This window comes from Lucilia sericata, unplaced genomic scaffold, assembly GCF_015586225.1.
Source record: "Lucilia sericata isolate MDLA Ls3-8-SP2 unplaced genomic scaffold, ASM1558622v1 Contig000650F_arrow, whole genome shotgun sequence".
Lineage (NCBI taxonomy): Eukaryota > Metazoa > Arthropoda > Insecta > Diptera > Calliphoridae > Lucilia > Lucilia sericata.
The window spans coordinates 257,286-283,330 of NW_023994656.1; the positions used below are offsets into that span (position 1 = coordinate 257,286).

The 26,045-nt window shown below is 27.8% G+C and overlaps 3 protein-coding genes across 4 annotated transcripts; 2 read left to right on the forward strand and 1 right to left on the reverse strand.

Annotated features, from left to right (window-relative positions):
* Window positions 1-1,451: 1,451 nt before the first annotated feature.
* On the forward strand, window positions 1,452-4,184 carry LOC119607044 (putative gustatory receptor 28a). The gene is made up of 3 exons (XM_037960774.1): window positions 1,452-2,075; window positions 3,372-3,980; window positions 4,050-4,184. The coding sequence occupies exons 1-3, from the start codon at window positions 1,452-1,454 to the stop codon at window positions 4,146-4,148; spliced, it is 1,332 nt and encodes a 443-aa protein (XP_037816702.1). The 3' UTR covers window positions 4,149-4,184.
* A 2,673-nt stretch (window positions 4,185-6,857) lies between these two features.
* On the forward strand, window positions 6,858-9,332 carry LOC119607052 (U2 small nuclear ribonucleoprotein auxiliary factor 35 kDa subunit-related protein 2). Of its 2 annotated transcripts, XM_037960787.1 has the most exons (6): window positions 6,858-7,150; window positions 7,214-7,299; window positions 7,363-8,089; window positions 8,151-8,254; window positions 8,383-8,545; window positions 8,604-9,332. In XM_037960787.1, the coding sequence occupies exons 1-6, from the start codon at window positions 7,014-7,016 to the stop codon at window positions 9,061-9,063; spliced, it is 1,677 nt and encodes a 558-aa protein (XP_037816715.1). In that variant the 5' UTR covers window positions 6,858-7,013; the 3' UTR covers window positions 9,064-9,332. The 2 variants fall into 2 exon arrangements, with proteins under 2 accessions (XP_037816715.1, XP_037816716.1); XM_037960788.1 differs by lacking the exon at window positions 8,604-9,332 and having other exon boundaries at window positions 8,151-8,265.
* Window positions 9,333-9,900: 568 nt separating this feature from the next.
* LOC119607043 lies at window positions 9,901-25,310 on the reverse strand. The gene is made up of 3 exons (XM_037960773.1): window positions 25,188-25,310; window positions 17,967-18,111; window positions 9,901-10,939 (listed from the first exon to the last, which is right to left on the reverse strand). Exons 2-3 carry the CDS (start codon window positions 18,109-18,111, stop codon window positions 10,377-10,379), a joined length of 708 nt encoding a protein of 235 aa, XP_037816701.1. The 5' UTR covers window positions 25,188-25,310; the 3' UTR covers window positions 9,901-10,376.
* Between the last annotated feature and the right edge of the window lie 735 nt (window positions 25,311-26,045).

The following is a 26,045-nucleotide window of genomic DNA, read 5'->3' on the forward strand; positions in this document are numbered from 1 at the left end:
ATCTGTCCGATTCACATGTGCAAAGAGAAAGTCTTGCCGAGTCGAGAATTTGCATTAAGACCTCGTGGGCTCAACAGGGGTGCAGTCAGTTTATACTTTTTGAAAAGCTAACTTAACACGAAATCTTTTGTATGAAAACACATTAGAAAATGTTTGATACCAAGGGGACTAGGTGCATCCTAAAAATGCCAATTTTTGTATGTAAAAATAAACTTTATAGCAAAGATGAAAAACAAAGGACGATTATATCCAATTAACTCAAATATCATTAAAAAAATTTCTTTATAGCATTAGATTAGAGCTTTTTCAAAAACTCATTAATACAATAATTTTTTTAAGTGTAAGTTTGTTCACTTTACTGTTTTGCAATTAAATAATTGTTAGAATTGTTGCAGATAATTGGTGGTAAACATAAACAAAACAGTACAAAAAACAAAACCATAATAAGCAGGGATGCGATTTTGAATTAAAAACTAAACAACTAAATACTCGGGTAGTTTAGAGGATAGTGTTCTAGTCTAGAGGTTCGATTTCCACCATGAGGCACTTATTAAGGAGCGCACAACAGGCTTGATAGAGGCCTATGTGTTTATTCGGATTTGATGTATATACATACTTACCTCCTCCTTTCAAACTAACTAACTAAATAAATACAAGTACTAGGGATTCACAAATATTAAAATAGATCCACAACTAGGGAATGGTTCTGATACTAGTTCTTTAAGCAATGATTTGGATTGAGAATGTCAACCTCGAAACAAAAGCATTAAAAACAAAATCTCCTTTTATTAAAACAGTTCTATAACAAGTTCGTTTTCCAAGGATTTTAGTTGGAAATTTTCACGTGAAAATATAATATAGAAAATATTTAGGGCAAATCGCTGCCCTGATAATAAGTATCAACAATGAAAACAATAACGCCTGCGCTTTATGCCACACCGTTCGCTGGTCTATACACAGACATGACAATATTTAACTAGTTGTCTACGACAAACAATTTATTTACTTTACATAAATAGTAAAGGGGTGTCATGTTTAATCGACACCCTTTACATCAAACGTAACGTACATACGTATACATATCACAGGGACCTTATTGCAAATACAATTAATTTTCATTCATTTCTACATTTAATCCCCATACTCACGACAACGAACAGTAATAACAATAAAAAACCACTATATCTAAGTTACCTACATACAGAAGTATATGTATGTCCTGCAATACATACTCTACAAGTTACATACATAATGTCAATTAATAGCTATAAATTACCACAAATACATACAATGAAATACTACTTAACAAAGTAAAACATTTTAACACAAACGACATTTGATAGAGTTGAACATATAACAAGGATTCAGTTATCAACAAGTGGCCTTCTAAAACGGACGTTAAATATTAATAATTGTTAATTTCCGGTAAAAAGTAAAAGTGTTTATTTGCAATGGGTTTTAAAATCTGGGAACGTTTTTCACAAGCCGACAATATATTTCAATCGTTACGACCACTAACCTACATTTCCATAATTGGTTTGGCTCCCTTCCACTTGAAATCCCAAAAGGAAGTTCGCACTTCGGCCTTGTCCTTTGTCGCCGGCATTGCCCATTTCCTGTTCTTTCTTTTGTGTTTTTTTCTATCGCGTCGTGAGGGTGGTTCCATTATTGGTTATTTCTTTCAAACGAACATAACGAAATTGGGTGATGCTACCCTCTCGTTAACCGGTATTATTGCGATGTTGACAATATTCGGTTTTGCCATAGTGAAACGGGATAAATTGATAAATATTATACAGAATAATCTGGTGGTCGATGAGATCTTTGTGCGGTTGGGCATGAAATTGAATTATCGCAAGATTCTATGGTATTCCTTTGTTATATCCTTTGGTATGCTGTTATTCAACGTTATTTATTTGTGTGTCAGTTATATGCTGTTGCGATCGGCTCAGATAACACCTTCGTTTGTGGTCTTTACAACATTTGCTCTGCCGCATATTAACATCAGTATTATGGTATTTAAGTTTTTGTGTACGACGCATTTGGCGAAGAGTCGATTTCATATGATGAATGAGGTGAATACAAGGGAAAAAGAGAATGACCAAGAAAGTGTTTAAGATAAATATTTTTCGATGAATTAATAGAAATTTAAGTTTTTCCTGAAGATTTGAAAAGTTTACTGATGATTTTTAATAAAAATCGAAATTTTAGTTAAAGTTGATATATTAGAGATATTCGAATTTTTAGTGAAAAATTATATTTTTAGTGAAACATTGAATTATTACGCAAATATAGATTTAATAGGCAAAAAACGAGTTTTTAGTAAACAATCGAATTTTTAGTAAAAAATCGAAATTTAAGTAAAAATCTAATTATATGTGAAAAATTTAATTATTAGTCAAAAACGATTTTTTAGTAAAAAATCACATTTGTAATGAATATTGCTTTTTAGTGAAAATCTAGTTTTTCGAGAAAAATTAGATTTTTAAGAGAAATATCAGATTTTTAGTGAAATATCTCATTTTTAAAGAAATATTGGATATTTAGTGAAAATATCGTAATAATAGATGGAATTTAGAACGGAAGTCAAGTATCAAAAAAATGGGATTATCGGCCAAAAATTTCAATGTTTTAGGCATTTTAGATTTCGAAATGGTACTAAATTTTGGTAAAAATAGTACTTTATAGTAATAGAAGTACTGCATATCATAGTCTTTTGAGTAGTCTTTGAACTAGTCTATTGACAGGTCTATGGACACGACTATTGACTAGTCTGTGGACAACTACATGGACTAGTATATTGACTAGTTTATTTACTAATATATGGACTAGTTTGTTGACTACCCTATGGATTAGTCTGTTGACTAATACTAGTCTATAGAATTGTATGTGGATTAGTCAGTTGACTAGTCTATGTACTAATCTGTTGACTAGTATATGAATTGACATCTTGACTAGTCAATTTCCAGTTTGTGTACTAGCCTGTTAAAAAGTCTATTGACTAATCTATGGATTAGTCTATAGACTTACCTATTAAACAGTTTATTGACTTGTATATTGATTAGACTATTGACTAGTTTGTTGGTTAGTCAATGGACTATTCTATGGACCAGCCTAGTTTGTATGATCTATAAACTAGCCTATTTTTATTGGCTAAACTGTAAACTAGCCTATTGACTAGTATACTTTTTTCGATATTTGGTATTATTCGATATCAAAAGTGCTGAAAAAGTCCACTGAATTTTCCATAACTGATATATATGTGTTAATTGAAATGCGGAGTTTAGAAAACCTAACCTTTTTGGTCATTCACTTAATAAACTACATATTTTTTACAACACTTCTTTTTTTTAATCCACTTCAAATTTCAGATTCTTCAAGATATTTTAGATTCGCACATTGAAGACAGTAATGCCATGGAACTTTCACCACTACATTCAATAGTACGCATTAATCGTAGTGTACCTAGAAGACGTCCTGCTAACATCTCAATGACGGCCAGTAAACGTTATAGTGTTACCTCTATCATACGACAAAATCCTGAATTTTCCCTTAAACAAGTGACGAATATACACAATCTTCTGTGTGATATTTGCAATACCATAGAGGAATACTTTACATATCCCCTACTGGCCATAATAGCCATATCATTTCTCTTCATACTATTCGATGATTTCTATATACTAGAAGTAATGCTTAATCCAAATTGTGTAGAAGTTTTCGAAGCTGATGAATTTTTCGCCTTTTTCTTTGCCCAAATGTTATGGTATGTCATAATAATATTTTTAATTGTCGAGGGCAGCAGTAAGACTATTAAAGAAAGTGCCAAATGTGCTGCCATTGTTCATAAGACCCTCAACATAACGGATGATCCGGAGATACGAGATCGTTTGTTGCGTTTATCTTTGCAATTACAACATCGTCGTGTTAGATTTACCGCAGCTGAACTATTTAATTTAGATCGTACTTTAATATTTACGGTAAGTTTATGGAGTCAACATTTGACATACATACATAATAAGTTTAAATGATTGTTCTTTTTATTCCAGATTACTGGTGCTGCTACTTGTTATTTGATTATACTGGTACAATTTCGTACCACACATCACTTGGACACCAATCAAAATAATACAAATTGTGTTTCGTAAATTTTGGGTTTGGTTTTTTATTGTAAATTGTGTGCCAATCAAAAATTGTTAAATCAATATAAAAATTTAATAAATGTGCCTTTTTGTTTAATGGAAATGATCACTGATTTACAAATTTAATAAAATTTCAGGTTTTAAAATAAAATGTTAATTACTCACAAGAAAAATATTCAAACACTAGATTTCTTTTAGAAAAAAATTAATTTTGCTGTAAAAAAAACAAATTTCGAATGTCTATAGTTTAGTTTATAGTCTGGCCTATAGTCTAGTAAAAAATTAATTTAAAGTACCTTAAAAGTACTATTTTCGTTTTAAGTTTCAAATCTTCAATTTTCCATTCCTGGTTTACATACATACATATACTTACCTTTGTTTATGTTGTTGTTGTAGTTGTCTCCTTATTTCACAGCTGAAACACAATAATTTTCTCACATTTTGCTTACAAACAATTTCTTTTTTAAATAATTTTAATAATGTAATAACAACAACATATTAATAATTAGGTAATACATACCCCCTCTTACGCTCCCGCTCATCAACACTCACTTTCATGTTTGGCTGCTTACGAATGGCCCTGGAAACCAAGAAACAACAATTGCCTTAAATTTGGCAAATAGCACATTTTTATTAAATTTTCTAACACTTTTTTCACTAATTTTCAAATGGGTTTTTCATAATATTTTTATATACCGATATAAAGATTTGTTTAAAATTATACAACAAAAACAATTAATTAACGTTTTAGCTTAATTTAAACAGGACCATTTGTCCCAAACAACCGAACACTTTAGAAATGTTAAGAAAAAAAATATTCATAAAATAAGAGAAATAAAGAAAATGTATTATTATAAAGTCGCTTTTACTACATAAAATAGTGTAAAATTAGATAAATTTCCAGTTTCCCTATTGCTATAGCAAAACTGGAAATTTTACTAATTTTATGCTATAAAAAAGTGACTTAAAACTGAAACGAAATCGACTCACTAAGTAAGTATTAAACAGGAGGAACAGTTTCTTACCAACGCGGTCACTTTTCTTCCTTTCAAATTGTGCAATATTAGATGTTTTTTTAGATATTTTTACCTACACATTGTTACGTTATGGATACTATTTAGATAGCAATTGTTTGTAGGGTTGTTGCTTTAGTTATTTGTCTTCTTCTTTGGTTGCTAAAAATTTCTAAAGTATTCGGTTATTTAGTGTTTTTTAATACTGTTTAAATAAATCTAAAGCGTTAATTAATTGTTAATATTTAAATATTTTTGTTTAAAAGTGTTAAATTATTAGTTTAAAAAATTGTTTTAAAATTTGTCAAAAATTCAATACAATTTTATTAGGCCGAGCGGTGGTTTGCTTTTTTCAGGTCATTCGTGTTGTTAAGTGATAAGAAAGCGTTAATCAGAGGGTTTGGAAATAAAAAATATTTTTGAAAAAAATTTAAAGATCCCTATGCCCCCATTCAGATTTTTGTTTATGTTGTCGTTAACATTATAACTTAATTTGACTAGTATGTATGTACATGTTTAAAGTAAAAATAAAGTAATTTTTTATAGTTACATGTGTATTTCAAGCTATACTACCATTCTGCATTAAAATCTCAATTTCTATCAAAAATGGACTTGTAACGTTTGCGTACTAAGCTAACACGATATGGATTAATATTTTTCCTAATGTTGAAAATTTTTTTTAATCCTTTACAAAAATAATTAAAAAAAACTGACTAAAGCCATTTTGTATTAGATTTGAATTATACAAAATTTGAATCATTAATTCCTATATGAATGCATTTTTAAAGGAATAAATTCAATATTATTTAAAAAAGTTAAAAATGGCGCAATTTAAAAAAAAAATAAATTCTCTCGAAAAGACAGCAGGAGAGCAGGATGCTGTGCACAGAAATTTCGTGAAGCTGTTCACAGCAATATCATTTCTTTTATATGTGCTGCGCCAAATTAAAGAGGCCCTAGGGACACGCAGCAGCCTAGGTCCCATAAGAAATACACGTGTTTGTGTGAGGTGCACAGCCAAATCTGCTTATTCGCAGTAACTCTCATAGCAACTTGAAAGATGAGGTGACAGCGACTGACAATTTCTGAAAATATTTCTTTGTGGTTTCAATAAATGTCATATTTTTTTCATATGTGATTTGACATTCTGGAAACTCAATGACATCTGCATGCTATACTCCGCTTATAATTTATGTTTTTGACGATATTATATTAAATCCGCCATCTATGTTTTATTAAAAAATTAAATGTGCGCTTATCAAAGACACTTTTCCTATTTTTTTAATTTTACACTGACTAACAAAAACAGCTCCGCTTCCGTTTAAAAAGTTTTATCATCCACTGTCTTATCAAGACAGTATAACCACTGCAGTGAAATTAATAAAAATTTATGCTGTGATAATGCAGTAAAACAGCTGACGTTAAAAATCTAAACAAGTAAAAAAAACAACTCCGCTTCCGTTAAAAAAGTGTTCCCATTAAGACAGCATAACCACTGCAGTGACACCAAAATGTAATACTGTGATAATGCAGTGCTTTTAAGACAAAACAATTGATAATCAAAAATGACATTTTTAGCTAGGAGTGGCAACTCCATAATAAAACAGTTGACGCCTAAAATAACATTTTCATCTGAGAGTGGCAACTCCGCAACAAAACAGCTGAGGTTTTTTGCTGAGCCCAGAAAAATTTGTTTTTTTTTATATGAACTCAGCAGCGTACTTAGTGGTGGGGTATCTCAGCAAAATGTTTGCCATTAGGAATATACGTGTTTGTGTGTATAACTCAGCAATATTTGCTGAGCTCAGCAAAAATTGCCGGGCACAGCAATTAACTTTCAAAATGTCCAAAACAGCTGATGCACGAAGAAATCAAAACAAAAAATTCCAGACGAAAAAAAGAAGAAGATTGTATACACACGCCGCTTTTTTTATTTGATTTAAATGAAAAAAATTCAAAATTTTCTATATTCATGGAACAAACAACCAATAGAAGGTGAATCAAAACAAACGTATACATTTTTCTTCCCTTTAATTACATTGTTCATTAATATTTCAGAGACTGGCGCAAACTGGTGAAAAAATTGCAAAGAAAACGCCGAAGACAGAAGTTTGCCCAACAAAGGGATAAGGAATTGGAGGAAGGTGAGTCTAAAAGAAAGTACAGTGATTTCAAAAATACTTAACAAACTTACCCTTAACTTAAAGCTGAATTGGAAAAGCTAAAAGATCCCTTGTACAAAACAAAGATGGAACAACAAGAGCAACTTGAACAGCAACAACAGATGGCAGAAGATAATGAACATCAACTACAGGAGGAGCTATGGCTGCGTAGGGAACTGTTGGCACAACAGCAATTTAAAAGAGATGAATTAAAAAGACAGGAGGAGGAGGCAAAATTAGTAGCTGAACTTATTAAAAAGGAGGAGGAATTAAAGCGGCAAGAAGAAGTGCGTAGGAAAAAACGGGAAGAGCTAAATTTACGTGCCGAAAAAGAGGCCAAAGAATTTGAAGAACTCATGGTTTGTATGCAAGAATATTTGGAGGATAGCAGCATGAAAACTCCTGAACGACTGGACCGTTGTATGGAAACGAAACCTGGAGAGAAACCATGTGAATTTTTCCTAAAAACTAATTCTTGCCGTTTTGGCTCCGTCTGTACGTTTAATCATAAAAGACCTTTGCTGGCCAAAACCATTTTAATTAGACATTTCTTTCAACATCCATTGCTGGAGCAACAAAAACATGAAGAATACTCTAGGTCTGATAGTGAATTAGAATTAAGTGAACGGGATTTGCGTGATGCATATGACGAATTCTGTGGAGATGTTTGGCCCGTATTAGAAGACTTTGGTACCATCATCAACTTTCGAGCAGTACGTAATGTGCAAAGTCATTTCAGAGGCAATGTTTTTGTAGAATATGCCGACAAAAGGTAAATTTTAGAAGACAATAACTAACTATGAGTTCATAATATATATAATAATTTGTCGTAGATCTGCTTTAAAAGCCTTCATGAATCTTCATAATCGTTATTATGCTTCGAAACGTTTAAATGTTGAGTTTTCAAATATACGTGCCTGGCGTACTGGAGTCTGTGGTATGCGTTCCGTATCCTTTTTTAAACAAAGTTCTAACTACGTGATATACTACTGTAATCTGTTAATGTGTTTAATTTTTAACTATTTTATTTTTCCTTGACTTTTATTTTATGAATATTATGTAAAGGTTTATCGTTAGGCCGAAAATGTCCCAAGGGTGTGGAATGTAACTTTTTCCATTTCATGAAAAATAAGGACAATAAATACAACAAGCATATTTTAACACGGGAACCAAAAACTCCAAGCGTGGCCCAAAGTTCAACAAGAAGACAAGAAACACCGCTCATAAGGTAAGTATTTTCCAAAGATAAGTCAAGTTAAATCTTAATAATTTATTTGTCTAAGTAGCAGTGGCTGGAGTACCGTACATTCTGGTAAAAGTCAAAAAACATACTCACGCAATTGGCGTTGGTCTGAAAGTCCAGAAATTGAACTTAAATCCAAAACTAATTTACCTACAAATTCAGATGCAACAAATGAACGCTCATCTAGTTCTAAAGGAAATCACTCATCCCACAAAAATTCCAGATCTAAAAGTCCAAATTCATATTCATCACACAAAAAATCAAGATCTAAAAGTCCAGATACTCATTATAACAGAAATTCTCAAAGATCTGCAGCTGTTAGTGCAAATTCAAATCGGGAAGTAGAATCTCGAAAATCACGATCTCGTAGTCCACATTACGAACGTCGTAAAATGGAAAAGAAGAAAACAAGAGATAAAAGTCCCCACAAGTCAAGACATAAACATCATAAATCCAGATCTCCCTCTGATAACTATAAAACAAAATCTAAGCGATATAATTAAGCCAAAAGGTAAGAATTTTTCTTTTTTTCTATTTATACATAAGGGAATGTTTTTATAATGGTAGAAATTGATAATCAGGGAGTTCTAAACTTTTTGAAAATGATAACAACTTAAGAATGAGTACTTGAAACCAAAAAATATTTTTATACTATATTTTTGTAATTAACAACAACTTAATAAGAATATTGTCGTTTTAACGGTGAATTTTATATAGAACCTATTGTGAATAATGCTTCCAAGTATTACATAAACATTTATGTATTAATATCCCTTTATTTTACGTGTGTTTAGTGAAATTACTGTTGGTGAACTTATCCATCTTTAAACAAAAAAAAATAGACAATCCGTTTTTGCACTCAATAAATATGCAAAGTCTAAGAGTTCCTTTAAAGCAAATTGGTACTCCAATAAGCTCCAATAAAATATTGAAGATATTGAAGAAGATGCTAAAATGTTATATTTACTGTTTGGTGTTGAATGCCATTATCTCAAACAAGAAAATTAGGATAAATTTTACTCGATCCCAAATGCGCTTCTGTTATTTAAATTACAGAATAGTCTATAAATACGATAGACGGAAATAGAGTGCCAAACAATAATTATAAACATTGAAGAAAAAACTGCAATTGAAAAATATTCTGTGGTTTTTCTAGTGGGATCGATTTGTATTGAGGTTATTGAGTAATAATTCTACTCTTCCACTTCAGTGTGATTGCCCGGTTAAAATATAAATTCAAAAATCCGATTAATTTTATGGAATTATTAGTTTTGTTTTAATCTATTACACCTTAAGTAAAGAATTTAAATAAAAACACATTATAGTTTTTTTTTTAATAATTTTATTAATTTTTTTGTAGATTTTTAAATTTTTTTTTTTTCAATTTCAAACAGTTACAATAAAAAGTAAAAAAGACAATATTTTCTTTTGGAGAAAAATAACTAAATCTGTATGAAAAATATAGAATTATCGTTTTGTTTCATCTATAGAGTATTGAACTAATAAATATTTTACAACAAATAAAAAAGTTTAGCTTGCATATAATAATACAATTATGTAAAACATCGAGCCTTCGTTTTAACTCATATTTTTTCTATAAAGTGGCAGTTGAATCGAAAAAGTAAATGTATTTGGGGAATTTTGCAAACAAATAGAAAAAATAGTGAGATTAGTGTATGAAATAGTAAAAAAAAATTTTGTGTTTTTTCTTTGTTTTATAAATTCTAAAGTCTATTTTGTTTTCTTTATAAAATAAAAAAATAAAAACAAAAAATAAAATAAAAATAAACTTCTCCTCCTGTAAAACGTAATAAATTTAAAGACGAATACCAGGGTTGGTAGCAGCAACATAACGTAACAATTCATCGTTATCTTCACAGATGAAAGGTTTTTCGTGATAACAGGCAACATCATGCCAGGCAATACCGTCATTGTAGACGTTGTTCAAGACAGACAAACATTGTTCCTTGGTTTGGTTGATGTCGTATTCAGCGTTATCGGGTTGAGGACGCTTCTTGTGGCCGGTTTGAGACCAAGGATTGTAGCCCCAGCCTTGAGGAATGCGGTTGGTGGCTTGGATCTTCTCGCGAGTGGCAGACCAGAACCAACCATAAATGTTTTTGGGTTCCAAATCGGGACGGTTTTCACAACCATTGAAATCGCAGATACGACCAGCAGTCCAGATATAAGGAACATCGTTTTGTTGGATAACACGGAAGATTAGATTGTTCTTTTCTTGGGTTTCCAAGGCAACCAAGTCCATACAGTATTCACGACACAAGTTACGACCATCTAACCAATCGACTTTCTTGTTAGCCAAAGCGGGAACATGAGAACTCAAGAACATGTTCTTGCCACGGTAAGAGAATTCCTTGGGACCTGCAAAGAGGAAAAGCAAAAAAAAGAAACATAATTAGTTTTCTATTTGTCTATCAGTTTGAAGTTTTTTAGTGATTATTTGCCAAATTAATTTTCATTCATGACTTAACAATTTTATTTAGCCTTAAGTTTTAAGATTATTAAATTGTGGAATCTTTGGAAATTGCTTTGAACTAAAGACAAACAAAAAATAACTCCAATCATTATCGAAGACAACTTGCGCAACATCATTATCAACCACATCATGATTTCTAATAGCTTTCAACAGAGCCATCAGCAAATATAATGAAACTTTTCATCATGAGGTTTTAGTTACTGTTGCGATACAGTATTTTTGTTAGTTGCTTGGTTTTTATTTTTTAAGTGTAGGGTTTTCAAAGGTCGTTTTTTATTTGCTTTTAGTGTTGCTTTAATTATTGTTGATTTTTGCACTTCCATCATACATTATTTTTTGTTAGTAACTGACGGATACTTTAAACCTTAAAAATAAAGACAACAAAACTTTTCCGTTTAAATTTACACAGTTTGCAAAAAAATAAATATTTGTAGTATTTTTTTTTGTTTTTTCATATGCATGTAATAATTTTAGTTTTTTTTTGTCTAAGTATTACACTGCCACAAACTCGTTTTTACAGTTGGTTAGCAGCTTCCATTTCATTAAATCATGGGATGCTATAACCAAGACTTGATACTTTTTTTATCAACGTATTCGTAAGCATAATACAAAATGTAGAAATATTTGTTGTTTTTTCTTCTTCATTGCATTTTGTATACATTATATGCTTTTTTGCTGTTGTTGCATGTACAATTGCAGCAACAGCAAAAACAACAATATGTTGCAAATGTAATAAGCAACCTCAACCTATAGACATTGTTTGGAGATAAAAATGAGTTTTACTATTACAAACGACACCCTCCTCTTTTGGTGTATTATTTTTTTAAGCTTTTAAATGCTTTGTTGCGGTTGTGGTCGTCATGGCTTGAGGAGAACAATGATGAGTAATTTGCAATGTTGACGTTAAACTGTTAACATCAAAAAGATTTAGGAATTTTTTAAAGAAATTTCTTCTTAATTTGCCTTAATAAGGTCTAGTTATAGTTTTCTTTAGTAAAGCTTTTTCTAACGAGATATGAGTTTTTTTAATGAAATTTCTTTTTAAATTGGCTTATTAAGGTCTAGTTATAGTTTTCTTTGGGAAAGCTTTTTCTAACAAGATATTATATAAGAAGTATAACTTTAGAAGGAAAAGCTTTTTACAGGATTTTTTAAAGAAATTTTCTTTTAAATTGCCTTAATAAGGGCTAGTTATAGTTTTCTTTGGGAAAGCTTTTTCTAACGAGATATTATATAGGAAAGCTTTAGTAAAAAGAAAGTAAAGCAGAGCTTTAGACAGAAAAGGTTTTTTTTAAGCTATTTCAATATAAGAATGTTAAAGCTAGAATGGAATTTGTATATAAAAGTAGACATTGTTCAAGACAGACAAACATTGTTCCATGGTTTCGTTGTTGTCGTATTCAGCGTTATCGGGTTGAGAAGGCAGTTTGAGACTAGCCTGGAGGAATGCGGTTGGTGGCTTGAATCTTCTCGCGAGTGGCAGACCAGAACCAACCATAAAAGTTTTTGGGTTCCAAATCGGGACGGTTTTCACCACCATTGAAATCGCAGATACGACTAGTCCAGATATAAGGAACATCGTTGTGTTTGGGTAACACCGAAGATTAGATTGTTCTTTTCTGGGGTTTCCAAGGCAACCGACCAAGAAATTTGTATATAAAAGCTTAAATAGAGACCCATTTCTTTAAAGAAAAGCTTTAGCCAGCGAAAGATTTGTAGAGAAAGCAAATAAACTTGATCTTTTTTCATATTTGTAATAAAATCTTTAAGTTATATAACATTAAAAACAATTAATAACTTTCAATCTTATCTATCATTAATATTTCTCCCTTTTGGCATTAAAAAAAAAAAAAAAAAAAAAAACATTAATCAAGTAAATTACTGTCTCAAATGTTTGTGGCCTGTTGCAACAATTGTAAATGCCCTAATCATTATTATATTTTATACAGGTTTTCACATAAAAATGTGCAAATAGCACGCGTTTTAAACTGATGGAATGTTTGTTTGACTATTTGCCCGCCAGACAAGTTGATCTGTCAACATTATTAACAATCTATACATACATTTATCCCATTCAGCTATATGTTTGTTTATTTTTTTAACTTATTTGTTTTAAAATAAGCTCCAGTATAAAATACATATTTCATTCATAATGACTCTGGTAAACTCATAACATAATTATAATAGAGACAAGTATATTGTATAATGTATGTGTATTTTTTTTAATAAAAAACCATACTAGCTAAGTTACCTAGTAACCTGATTTTTATAACTTTAACACAAAAAAACCAGCTTTAAAATAATAAGAAATTATTAACTATTTTCTTTGTGCAAAAATAAGCTTAAACTTAATTTCAATTTAATTATTTTTTTTCACATTTAAAAGTAATTTTTGGAATTACTCTAAAGTTTAGAAGAAAAATATTAAAGCCATTGCACTTTGTTAACCCCTTTAACTTTAAATATACATTATTTATTTATTATAATATTTTTTCACTTAAATTCATTAGCATGATCTTGTGCTTATTTTGGGTCAAGGCAAGTGCATATGCATTTGGTTTTAGTACTTTGGGTATAAAATTGAAATTTGAAAAAAAAAATCACAAAAATTATACGAATCTAAGGAGGTTAAATGCTGCATACTACTAGAATACAGATGCTAGCTTATTTTGTGGGTTTTGTTTATTTGTGTGGCTTTAATATTAAAAAAAAAACAAACATTAAGCAACTTTAATTGCCTTAAAGATGAATTCGTAGAATTCATGTTAGAGTTTATTGTCTGCCACAAAAGTCTAAAGAGCCAAACTTGGTGAGAATCTTTTTTTCTTACTTTACCGGCAATGTAAAGTTCAACAATAAAAAAAAAATTTTGTTTGTCTTCGCAAATAAACAAAATAAAAAGTTATTATAGCCTAAGATTTATTATAAAGATTTTGAAATCTTAGATTTATGACTTGCTATATGATAATCGTGCATTTTATTGCTGGCATCCAAAAAAAAAAAAAAAGATAAAAACACAAAAAGTTTCTATATATTAAGGAAAATATTATTGTTATTTTTAGAAGAAATTCTAGAGGTTTCAACAACAATACAACATATTTGTATTATGCAAGGTTTTGTTTTACCATTATTAGTTTTTTTTGTTTAAAATTTGAAGTCTACGTTCTAATTTATTTAGACACACGCAACCTGTTTTATTTATAATAAATTTTGAACTTTTTTTTGACTGAATAAAATTTAATGAGAACAAATTTGCATAAATTTAGAATTGGATCAAAATTAAATATTCTTAAGACATAAATAAATTTAATTTATATCCTATTAACAAAAAAAAAATAAATTTAATTTATGCAAATTTTTAAATATTCAAGAAATTGTTTTCAAAACCAACTTAAACAGGGAGTTTTCTAGAAAACTATAATAGATTTATTGAAAACAAAACTAGATTTTAATAGAATTTGTATACTTTTTCTTAAGAAACTGGAGCATAGGTACAAGCTAAAAAGAGATTCTATTGAAAAAACTACCTATACGAGAGATTTTAAAACAAAAGCTTTAGCTAGCTGCAGATTAATACAGATAAGCTTAACTTAAAGATTTAAAGAACTTTAGATGAAAAAATTACATTTAGGAAAAGTTTTGTATATAATAAGATAGCAAAAGCTTTTGTCAAAACAAGCTTTTTTAGAAAAATTCAGACAATGAATAGGAAAACACAAGGTTCCTTCAAGAAAGCTTTTAAAAGTACACATAAACTAAATAAAAGCTCTAGCTGAAAAAAATAACATGCATGAAAAACTTTATATATGATAAGCTAAAAGAAAAAGCTTTTTTAGTTTAAAAAGTTTGTATACCAAAAAGGTATACATCTACTCGGAGGCCCAAGAGGATCCATTAAAGCAAAAGCTTTACTCCAAACTACCTTTTTTGAGAGAAATTCAGTCAACAAAGGTTTTTTATGGTAAAAAGAGAAAAAGGTCACTAGTTCAGAGAAAGTTTTCTCCAAGAAAGCTTTTAAAAGTATGTACAAATAAACTAGGAAAAGCTTTTTATAGCAAAAGTTAAATGAAAAGCTTAAGAAAGCCTAATATAGAGAGAGATTAACACAGAAAATCTTTGTATATGATGTGTAAAAGCTTTGTACATGAAAAACTAGCAAAAGCTTTCCTAAACATAAATTTTCTTTAGAAAAAACTTTTGCTAAGAAAGTTTTTCTGAAGAAAGCTTCAAGGAAAACAAACCATATATACAAATTTAGCAAACAAAAGCTTTCTATAGGAAAAAGGGCAAAATGTTTTTATAAATATGTTAAGCTATTGAAAGCTATAAGAGCTTTTGGTTATAAATATAAATAATAAATAAATCCAGAGAAAGATTTAGAAAGCTTTTTAAAGCAAAACTTAAGCTTGCAAATTCTTTTCTATGGAAAAATTTAGCTAACAAAAAGCTAAATTTTCAAAGGAAATTCAAAGGAAATCATAACATTTCATAAACTTTAATAAAATAAATAAATCTTCCAAAGATTTAAACAAAACTCATTTAAAGCTCTCTCAGTATCTTTCCATTTGTCTTTCATTCAAACAAATCACATAACTTTACTCCATATCTTGACAAAATAGTTTAATTCTTGTTTTTTACTTTCCCACAAATATTCCACATTTCGTTACAATTTAAATGAATTTAAAATGACTTGAAAAAATCGTAAGAAAATTACAAAAAAAAAACAGAACACACAAAATAAAATATCAACAGCAAATAAAATCTTGTTTAATAAAAACCAGTTAATAACGGTAGTTATTTAAACAAATTTAACTAACAAATAGAGTATTTTTTTATTATATCATTTTCGATTAAAAAGTCTTATAGAAACTTTACGCAACATTTAGTTTTATAAGAAAAACAAACAACAAATAAATAAACCGGCAACACGACTACAAATAAATGACAACAACTTAATTTATAACAATTTAATAAAATTAACAAAAACATTAAATTAATTTATTTTATGCCCTAAATATATAAAAATTAACAATTGTTTTCTTAAGTTAAAGTGAACCCACCTTTTTTAAATAAATTTATTTAAATTATTTATTTTTTTTAAAGACTAGTAATTAAATTTGAAATTAATTGCTAAAAAGTAATAATAAAATTTAATTTTAAGCTGAGACTAAAATAACTTTCGTTTCAAATATAAAAAATAAATTAATCTAATTAATTGACATTTTTTTGTGCATTCATTGTTAAAGCTTTAAATTTATTCTGTGTAGATTTATTTAATTTGAAAAAATATTCCCAAATGTTGAGAAAACGTGTCTAGAAATGTGCTTAATAAGTCAATGTGTAATGAGAAGTTTTTGTTTTTTTTTCCTAACATGTTTTTTTTATATAATAATTATAACTTTTTGTGTGTGTGTGTGTTTTTTTTTTCTGTTAAATCTTACAAAAATAATTAAGTTTAAAAACGGCATCTTCTAATGTTAAATAACGTTTGTTAATCTTTATAATTATCCCCTAGACGGATATACATATACGGGCTCTAGACTGTGTTGTGTTTTTTATTTTTGTTTTTAGAGAACTCAAATTAAGCTAAAGTCATGTAATTAAACTTTTGAAACTTACACAAGCATTTAATAAATTTATTTTTAGAATATTTAACACTTTGCGTTTTTGTTTAATAAATTAGCAAGAGGTTTCGGTAGAAAAGCAGAGGTCAGCGAAGCTTTTCTTCTAGAATGCTTTCGATAGCGGGAGATTTCGTTGCTAAAGCAAACGTAAAATTTCTTTAGAAAATCTTAAACTAGCAAGAGATTTCTTGAAGAAAGCTTAAGCTAGGGAGAGATTCTTAACTAAAGTTTAAGTTAGAGAGTTTTTTCTTTACAAAAGCTTTACCTAGCAATAGATTTCATTAGGAAAATTTAAGTTTGCGAAAGTTAAGGAAATTTCTTTATAGAATTTAGTTTAAGAAAAGCTTAGCTTAAAAGCACATTTTTTAAGAAAAGCTTTTGCTAGCCACAAAATTCCTTAAAAAAGCTTTAGCTAACGAGTGATTTTTTGGAAAGCTTAACATGACAAACTATGTTTTAAGGAAAACTTTATAACGTTCCTTATTAAGGTTTCTTAAGCTAACAAAATTATTACCTCAGAAAAGCTTAAGCTAACAAAAGATTACTTAAGAAAAGCATAAAATAGCTGAATGCTGAAAATAACCAATAATTTCTTAAGCAAATAACTGCAACAGAAAGCTTTTTTCATAATCTTACAAATAATGCAACATTTTTAAAACCTGTTGCAATTCTGCAGTTCAAAAACAAACGAACGTACTAATGTTAATTTCTGGGTATTTTTCCATTGCAAACTATAGCTTTAATAACAATCAGAAAACTGAATACAAAAATATTTCAAAATACTACTAAACTAACAACAACGACCTTGTGAAACCCTTTTTGCTAAGACTTTAGTTTCTAATACTAATAAAGGTGTGTTTAACAAAGCGAGCCTAAAAATTTCTTAACATTTTTACTACAAATTTAATTTACGCTTTCAATTGTCGTTCGTAGCTTTTCTACTACTATTTTTTATTATTATTTTATTTAATTTCACTTTTCTTTTTGTACAAATCAAAGCTGGTCATGAATTTTGCAATTTTCTATACAATTTCACAGTCCATGACAACTACATACATGTTTGACTCATGTTGAAATTGAAATTTATATACAAAAAAACAAAAACTACTATTTCCGATATTTTCACAACTTTGCTTTACAAAATACCAATTTAGTCAATGGTTGCTGTTGTTGTGTTTAGTCATGTCGTTTTCCTTTTTAGGAAAAATTCAAATAATTACACGTATTTATTCTTTGACTTGTTGCTTTTGCAATTGAAAGTAATTGTAATTATAGAAATAATACTTACGGCTGGCACATTTGGCGGGTACGGGCAGTGATAAAAATCTGCCGGGTTTAGTGGAGGTGGTGGTAGTAGTTCTGGCTTGACTAATGGCAGGTTCAGCATATGTTGCTGCCACACAGAATGCAGCTAAAACCAAGGTGACTTTCATCTAAGAAAAGAAATAGAAATGAAATTAATATTAATGGATTTGTTTAAAAGTGAGTTTTTTAAATATAATATTTTTAATTAAGTTTGCCCTTAAATGGATTATTATGGTTTTCTGGTTTTATAAGATTTTTCTGAACTACTTAGGGTATTCCTCTAAGGAAAGCTTAAACCAAACACATTTTTTTTTAGGAGAACTTAAGCTAGCGAGAGATTTCTTTAGAAAAGTTTAAGTTAGAGAGAGTTTATGTTTAGGAGAACTTAATCTAGTACGCCATTTCTTTAGTGATGCTTTAGCTAGCGAGAGTTTTGTTTAGAATAGCTCATGATATTGAAAATGTTCTTAAAAAAGCTTTATCGTAGCGAAATATTTCTTGGGGATTGTTTAAGTTAGTGATAAATTTCCTAAGGAAATCTTTAGCTAGCGAGAGATTTTCTTATGAAAGCTTAAGCTAGCTATTAATTTTCTTAGGAAAGCTTTAGCTATCGAGAGATTTGTTTAGAAAAGTGTAAATTGAAAGTGTTCTTAAAAAAATGTAAGCGAGAGACTTTTTACGAAAGCTTTAAAGAGCGAAATATTTCTTTGCGAACGTTTAAGTTTGTGATAAATTTCCTAAAGCTTTAGCTAGCAAAAGATTTCCTTATGAAAGCTGAAGCTAGCGATAGAGTTTCTTAAGAAAGCTTAAACCAGCGAAAGATATGTTTAGAAAAGCTTATGATAGTGAAAGTTTTCTTTAAAAAGCTTTAGCGAGAGACTTTTTTACGAAAGCTTTAAATATCTCATAGAAACCCTTATGACAGATTTCTTTACAACAACTTAAGCTAACTAGAGATTTTCTCAGGAAAGCTTAGAGAAAGATGGCTTTTTGTCTCAAACTAAAACAGATTTTCAAATTTTGCATTCATTTTTCTATCAAAAATCTTGACCTCCTTTTTAAAATGTTGCAAGAAGACTAAACAACGCCTTTTTATTCAAATATTCCAAAGATATTAGAATTTGGCAATAAACCTCTTTTGATGAATGGGAACTGAAAGACTAAACAAAAGATTTAAGCAACAAACTTTTTTTACAGCTTTTATGTTGATTTTTTTTTTTTAATTTATTGCTTTTATGTATAATATTTTACTAAACAGGCATGATTTTTTATGAAATTTTTATTTAAATATTTAACAAAAATAATGATAACAACCTTATAAAATGCAAATGAAGGCAGTTTTTGTATTTAACACTTTTAAGATTTACAACGCCATTTAATAAAACTGTTTTGTTGTTATTAAACACGTCCGGTCACTTGAACGGTCAACTGTCACTCAAGCAAGTCAAATGCAAATTTTATAATGAATTGTTTATACAGCAAAGGGTGTTAATAAAAAGCCAACAACAATCTCCTCAAATTGGAACAACAACTTCAATAGATAACAGCAGCAGCTTGAGTATTTAAACAATGATTAACAACTTATTGTTGCTTGTGGTCTTTGCCAGTTTAGTGATGTTGAAGATAAAATTCATAAAATGTTAATTATGTTGCTGAGAATCTGATAAGCAGCAACACTTTTAACAATACACTTGAAAAGTTAAAATAATCAACAACAACAACAAAAAGAAGCTTAATAATTATGCATAAACTTATTAAAAATGCAATATGCGTGATAATGGTGTGTATACGCATTGGAATCACTTTTTTAAACACTTTTGTATGGATGAATGATTTGATTTGGCATGCCTTACCATGCTTTGGCTTGCTGGTGGTAGTGATGGTGGTTGTTTTGGTATGTAGTATATTTCCATTTACAAAAATCAAAATCAACAAACTTAAAATAGCTTTTGTAGTGGTTTTTTTATGTCAAGGATGTAGATATTTTTTATATACATATAACCGGTTAAATTATATTTTTACAATAAATATTGACAATACATTTACTACTACACCTATATATACATAGACAATATGTATAGGTGAAGAAGCTCTGGCGCTTGTTTGTTTATTGTAGCATTTTACCTGTGTGCATCTGAATTATTCTGATTCGAACAAAATTGTATTTTTTAGCCATTAAAATACTAAATGTATGAATAATAGTGGTTTTAATAAAATTTACATGCTCCTCTTTATAAGTATACATATGTGTATGTGTGTCGGTGTGCTCATCACCTTTTGCTTTGATTTAAACATGTGTATGTGTGATGTTTATGTTAACTGAGAAGAATTTTAATTTTACATGGCAGACAAATTGATAGACAATGACACCTCAATGACCTTTAAAAAAATTTTAAACTTAAATATTGAAATTGAAGACTTGACTGTGTAAGTTTCAGGCACATTTTTTGTGGTTTTTCCAATAATTGGAGGGCATTGAAGTGTATTTAATTGAAATTTTAAAGGGGAACAAATAGACTTTTACTTTTGTTTTTTGGAGTGTTTAAATAAGTTGTAGTAAACAATATGTTTAATGATTTGTTTCGGGGAAATAAAAATTTAGATTTTAAGTAGCAAGAGAAGCTTTACCGAGAAATTTCTTTATCAATATTTAGAAATTTAAGTTGGAGAGACATTTCCTTAAGAAAACAGATTTTTTCAATTTCTTTAAACAAACGAAGAACTTCTTAAATAAGACTTAAGCTAAGAAAAAGCTTTAGCTAAAGCTTTCTTTAAAAAGCTTAAGCTCTTTAACTTTAATAAAGATAAAACTAGCAAGAGATTTCATAAAGAAAGCATAAGAAAGTAAAAGGTAGATTTCTTGAGGAAAGCTTTAACCCGCGAGATGTTGCTTAAAGAAAGCTTTAGCTAGCAAAAGAGCTTAAGCCGACGAGAGATTCAATAAAAAAATTTAAAATGTTGAGAGAAACACTTTTTAAGTACTAAATAGTGTTAAAAAACACTTCAAACTGGTTTTAGTACTAAAAAATTTTAACGGTTTTAAGCAACAAGTACTAAAATACTTTAAACAATTAAAAATTAATGTAAGTACTAAAAAGCATTGAAAAATTTTTTAGAACTTTTAGTACAAAACAAGTGTTTCAAAAGTAAAATATATTCAAAAGTGTTTCCCAGTACTAAAAAGCTTTAAGCTCGTTTTAGAACTGAAAGGTATTAAAATTTGTATAAATAATAATGTACACAAACTTCATTTGAAAAAGTACTAAAGATTATTGAACTTGTTTTCAATATTAGCAACTTTAAATAATTACAAAATAATAACTTTAAAATAAAAAATAATTAAAAAGAATCGATCTTCTTTTTAAATATTTAAACAATACACATACATACACATGTTATTTGACTTTTTAAAGGTTACTAAATTTAACATTGTTACAAACAAGAAAAAATTATTTTTAAATGAAAAATGTTTAATAATTTATTAAACAAAACCACAAAGAAAAAAATACAAATCTCCTAATTTATTATCAACATCATTATAATTTAATACACATGTTGAAACAATCATCATAATAAATTATAACAAATTATGCAGACAAAAGAAACAAATATATAAAGTTTATAACAAACTGACAAAATTTGAATGTTTACTAATAAAACATAAATTTACTACAGATTTACTACCACTACTACTATTGCTATTTTTTATATTTTATTGTTTTTTTTTAACAATTTACAAATAAGGGGAGAAACCTAACTGACTGCCTGCCAGTCAGTCAGACTGTTTGTCAGTTTGTCTATCTATCACTCAATATTGGTGTTTATGTCCATCTAAAGTTTAAATATTTTTTACACATTTTTTTATGCTTAAATTCCATAAATTTTTTTAAGCTTCATTAATTACAATTATTATTTCATTATTTTTAATAAATTGTTTTTATTTTTTCATTAAGTTTTATTTGTTTTTTGTTTGTTATTAAATATTTGTGGTTGTGGTGTGTAGGCTTGTGGTGCGTGCTGTTGTTTGGGCAAGAGATTTCAATTGTGTTAATCACTTATGAATGGGTCTTTATGGTGTTGACCATATATATTTCTAGAAATTTTTTTTAAGTTTTTAAAAGTTTTTACATTATTATTCAAAGTTTATACGTATTGACAGTGACATTGTTGATTGGTTCATTGTCGCGATTTTTTTTTTTTTGTCAATGGATTTGATGAGGATTTCTATAATTTATTACATTTAATATTAATGTTTGAATTTATGGTTGTTGGTTTTTAAGGGGTTTGAGACTGTTCTAGATCTTTGGGATTTAAACAAGAATTTAATAGTTCTTGTTTACATATTAGAGAAATTGGACTAAAAGTGAATGAATTTTAGTACTAAAAAGTTTAAGATTGCTGCCTTTAAAACTTAAAATTATTAAAAACTATTTTTTAGTACTAAAAAAGTATCATAAACTGTTTTAAGTACTAAAAAGTACTAAACATTTTGAAAATGTTTTAATTACCTAGTCTTAAGTCCTTTAAAACATAAAAAATTGGTTTTAGTACTAAAAAGTCTTAAAACTTTTAAATATTTAGTACAGTTTGTAATGTTATTAGAAGTATTAGACTTAGTTTTTAGTACTAGAAAGTTTTGAAAACAGTAGTATGATTTGTTTTAGTAGTAGAAATCATATAAAGTACTAAAGTGCATAAAACTATTCAAAACTGGTTTTAGTACTAAAAAGTTGTGAAAAATCTTACAACTTTAAAGTTTTTAGAACAGTTTTGTAATGTTAAAGGTATTAGATACTGTTCTTAGTACTAAGTTTTTGTGGAAAGCAGTACTTTAATTTGTTTTTAGTAGTAGAAAGCATTTGAAGTACTAAACTACATAAAACTATTCAAAACTGGTTTAAGTACTAAAAAGTTGTAAAAAGTCTTACAACGTTAAAGTTTTTAGAACAGGTTTGTAAAGTTAAAGGTATTGTTGGAACTTATAAGTTTCAAATTCCAAGTACTAAAATACACAAAACTATTAAAAATTTGGTTTTTGGTACTAAATTTGTAAAAAATCTTAAAGCTTCAAAATATTTCAAACAGTTCTTAGAGTAAAGGTATTAAAAACAATATTTAGTACTAGGTAATATTGAAAACAGTTTTTAGTACTAAAAAGTACTTTAAACAGGCACCAAATTACCGCAAACCTTATTCGATTCAAAATTCAAAATGTTGCTCAATTTTACTCGATTACGTGTGAGGTAATTCGATCCCAGCTTTTAGTACTAGAAAGTTTTAACTGTTTTAAGCATCAAAGCTGAAATTTTGTGGCAAATTACTAAAAACTATTAAAAATGAGTTTTTGTACTAAAAAGTTCAGAAAAGTAACTTTCAAAAACAATTAACCGCTTTTTTAGAATATAAGTACTATTTTTAGTTTCTCTAATTACTCAAAGGTTTATAGAGTTTTTTAAAAATTTAGTACCAAAACTAATTTTTTATAGTTTTAAGTAGATTTCCAAGAAAACTACTTTTTAGTACTTAAACAACTAAACTTGTTTATAGTAATTTTTATTACTAAACTGTATTTAGTACTAAATGTATTTATTGTACATAATTTATTAATATTAAAAACAAATTCGAGTACTAAGTATAGTTTAGAATTATAAACTATTAAAATTTTTAGTACTAGAAATAATTTGCATAATAGGAAATATATTTAGTACAAATCAAAAGTTTAATAAAACTATTTTTTAGACCTACATTTTTTAAGTAAGTTTTTAGTACTACTTTGTTTTTAGTACTAAACATATTTTTAAGTACTAAAAATATTTTTTAGTACATTATGTTTTTTCTAATAATTATTTTTTTTATAGAAAATTTATTTAGTACATACTTTTAATACTAAAAATATTTTCTTTAGTACTAAAAAAACTTTTTCTATTGAATATTTTTAAAGCGTTTTTAGTACTAAAATAGGTTTCGCTACTAAATTTTACAAAAAAGAAATGAATTTTCAGAAATTCTTATGACTTTTGAAACAAATTTGGAATTAAATCAAGTTTTCCTTTGAAAATAAAGTCCTTGAAGATTAATTCCAATAAAAAAATTTCTGAAATCAAACCAAAAATTTGAGAAAAAATATTTTTTATTTAATTTAAAAACTATTTAAAATTCAATTAATTAACTAAAATTTTTTTAATTTCATTTTTAATTTGTAGAAAAAGTTGTAGAAAATTTTTTAACTATTTAAGAACAATGAAATTCCCTTTAGTTTTCGAATTCAGAATTAAGATTTAAAGCATTAAGCTAAAATTAAAAAGAAATATTTAAAAGCTTAACTTCTAGAACAAATTGTTTAAAGAAAACTTTTATAATTCCAATTTTGTGTTATATCTGAGAACTTTTTTCTTTTCATATTTTTCTTCGCACACAAAATCATCAAATCCACCAAATAACTAAAATAAATATTTAATTAAAAAAAAAATCTTGCAATTTATGTTTGTCATCATCCACTATTATGTCATCATCATCATTGCATTTAGCATAAAATTATTATTAATAATAATATGTTGCACAATTAGTTGTCATTATTTTGTTGTTGTTGTTTTCATTATTTGTTGCATGATTGACACATATATTTTTTTGTTGTTGTCAAGAATCGTATTTTATTTTCATTAAATTTTTGTTTGTCTTTTTTTTTTTGATATTCTAAACAAAAATTGTAAATTATGATAGTAAATATGAAACCAACTAAAGTTAAATAAGATAAACACACACAAATACACACAACAAACAAACGGCAGCAGCAGCAGCTAACAACCACTAATAAATAGGAAAATACAAAAGACTTAAGCAAAAACTTGTTTGACATATTGAAACATTTTTCATTTCATACTGTGAGATAATAATTTTTCTTATATTTTTTGTTAGATTTTTTTTTTTAAATGTTTTAAAGTCTTTTTTGATACACTTTTTTTTAAAGAAATTTCAACACTTTATTTTTTTTTTTAAAAAAACAGTTCTTTAAAAATTGTTTTTCTTGTATTTTTTGTATATAAAATTGTTTATATTTATAATGTCTCTTTTTTGGGGGGGTTTTAAAATCAAGGTAATCCATAATAATCCATTTTTATTGTATTGAGTAATTATTAATAACTGGTTGTTATCCTTTTGTTGTTTAACGTTGAGAGGGGTTATTAGCTCCTTAGCTTCTTCTTACCTTGGGCTTTAATACACTTAAACACACTGTGAGTCGGAGTTTTTTTGCTTTTTATTTGTAATGACCGGGTTTGGTAGTAACAACCAACGCTGATACTGGCGAACGAAACACAAAATCAATTGCGAGGCGCAAAGTATTTTATAGCCACTTATATTGTTTCCTCATACTTAAACACGAAAAAAAACGTTAACACACATACATGTCTAAAACAAGTTAAGAGCATGCACATGATAATGTTGCTGATAATGTTGTTTTTGCTGTTGTTATAGTGTGTGTTTTTTGTTAATATATATATTTTTTTTTTGTTATTTTTTTATATTGAAGATGGTTGTTGGAAAAAAAACCCACTATAATATCATCTTCTTTAGTTTAAGTTAAAATAGCAAAAATATTGTTTTTGTTTATTTGTATTAAAATGTATGAATAAATATTTTAAACATACATTCATATCAGACAAATTGTTTAAAAGTATTGGTGAGTTTTAAGAGTTCTCAGTGTATTTGTGTTAGTTTTACAATATGTAATTGTTTATATCATTAGCATGATCTTAGTTTAAGATCAATAATCATAATAATGAAAATGTTTTCTTTAGCAACAAAAACACACAAAAATCTTAATTATTAAATAGTAAACTCTTGAAAAATCTTAATTGTTATTAAATAAATTTATTATTTTCTTTATAAAAATCTATTTTTTTATTTTATTTTTTTTTTAAATTTCATAGAATATTCTCAAGTTTTATTCTTAAATTTAAAAATACTAACAAATAAAAAAATAATTAATATAATCATAATTTAAAGAAGCAACAAAAAACAAATATTAATACTTTAATGAAATTAAATGAATATATTAATATTT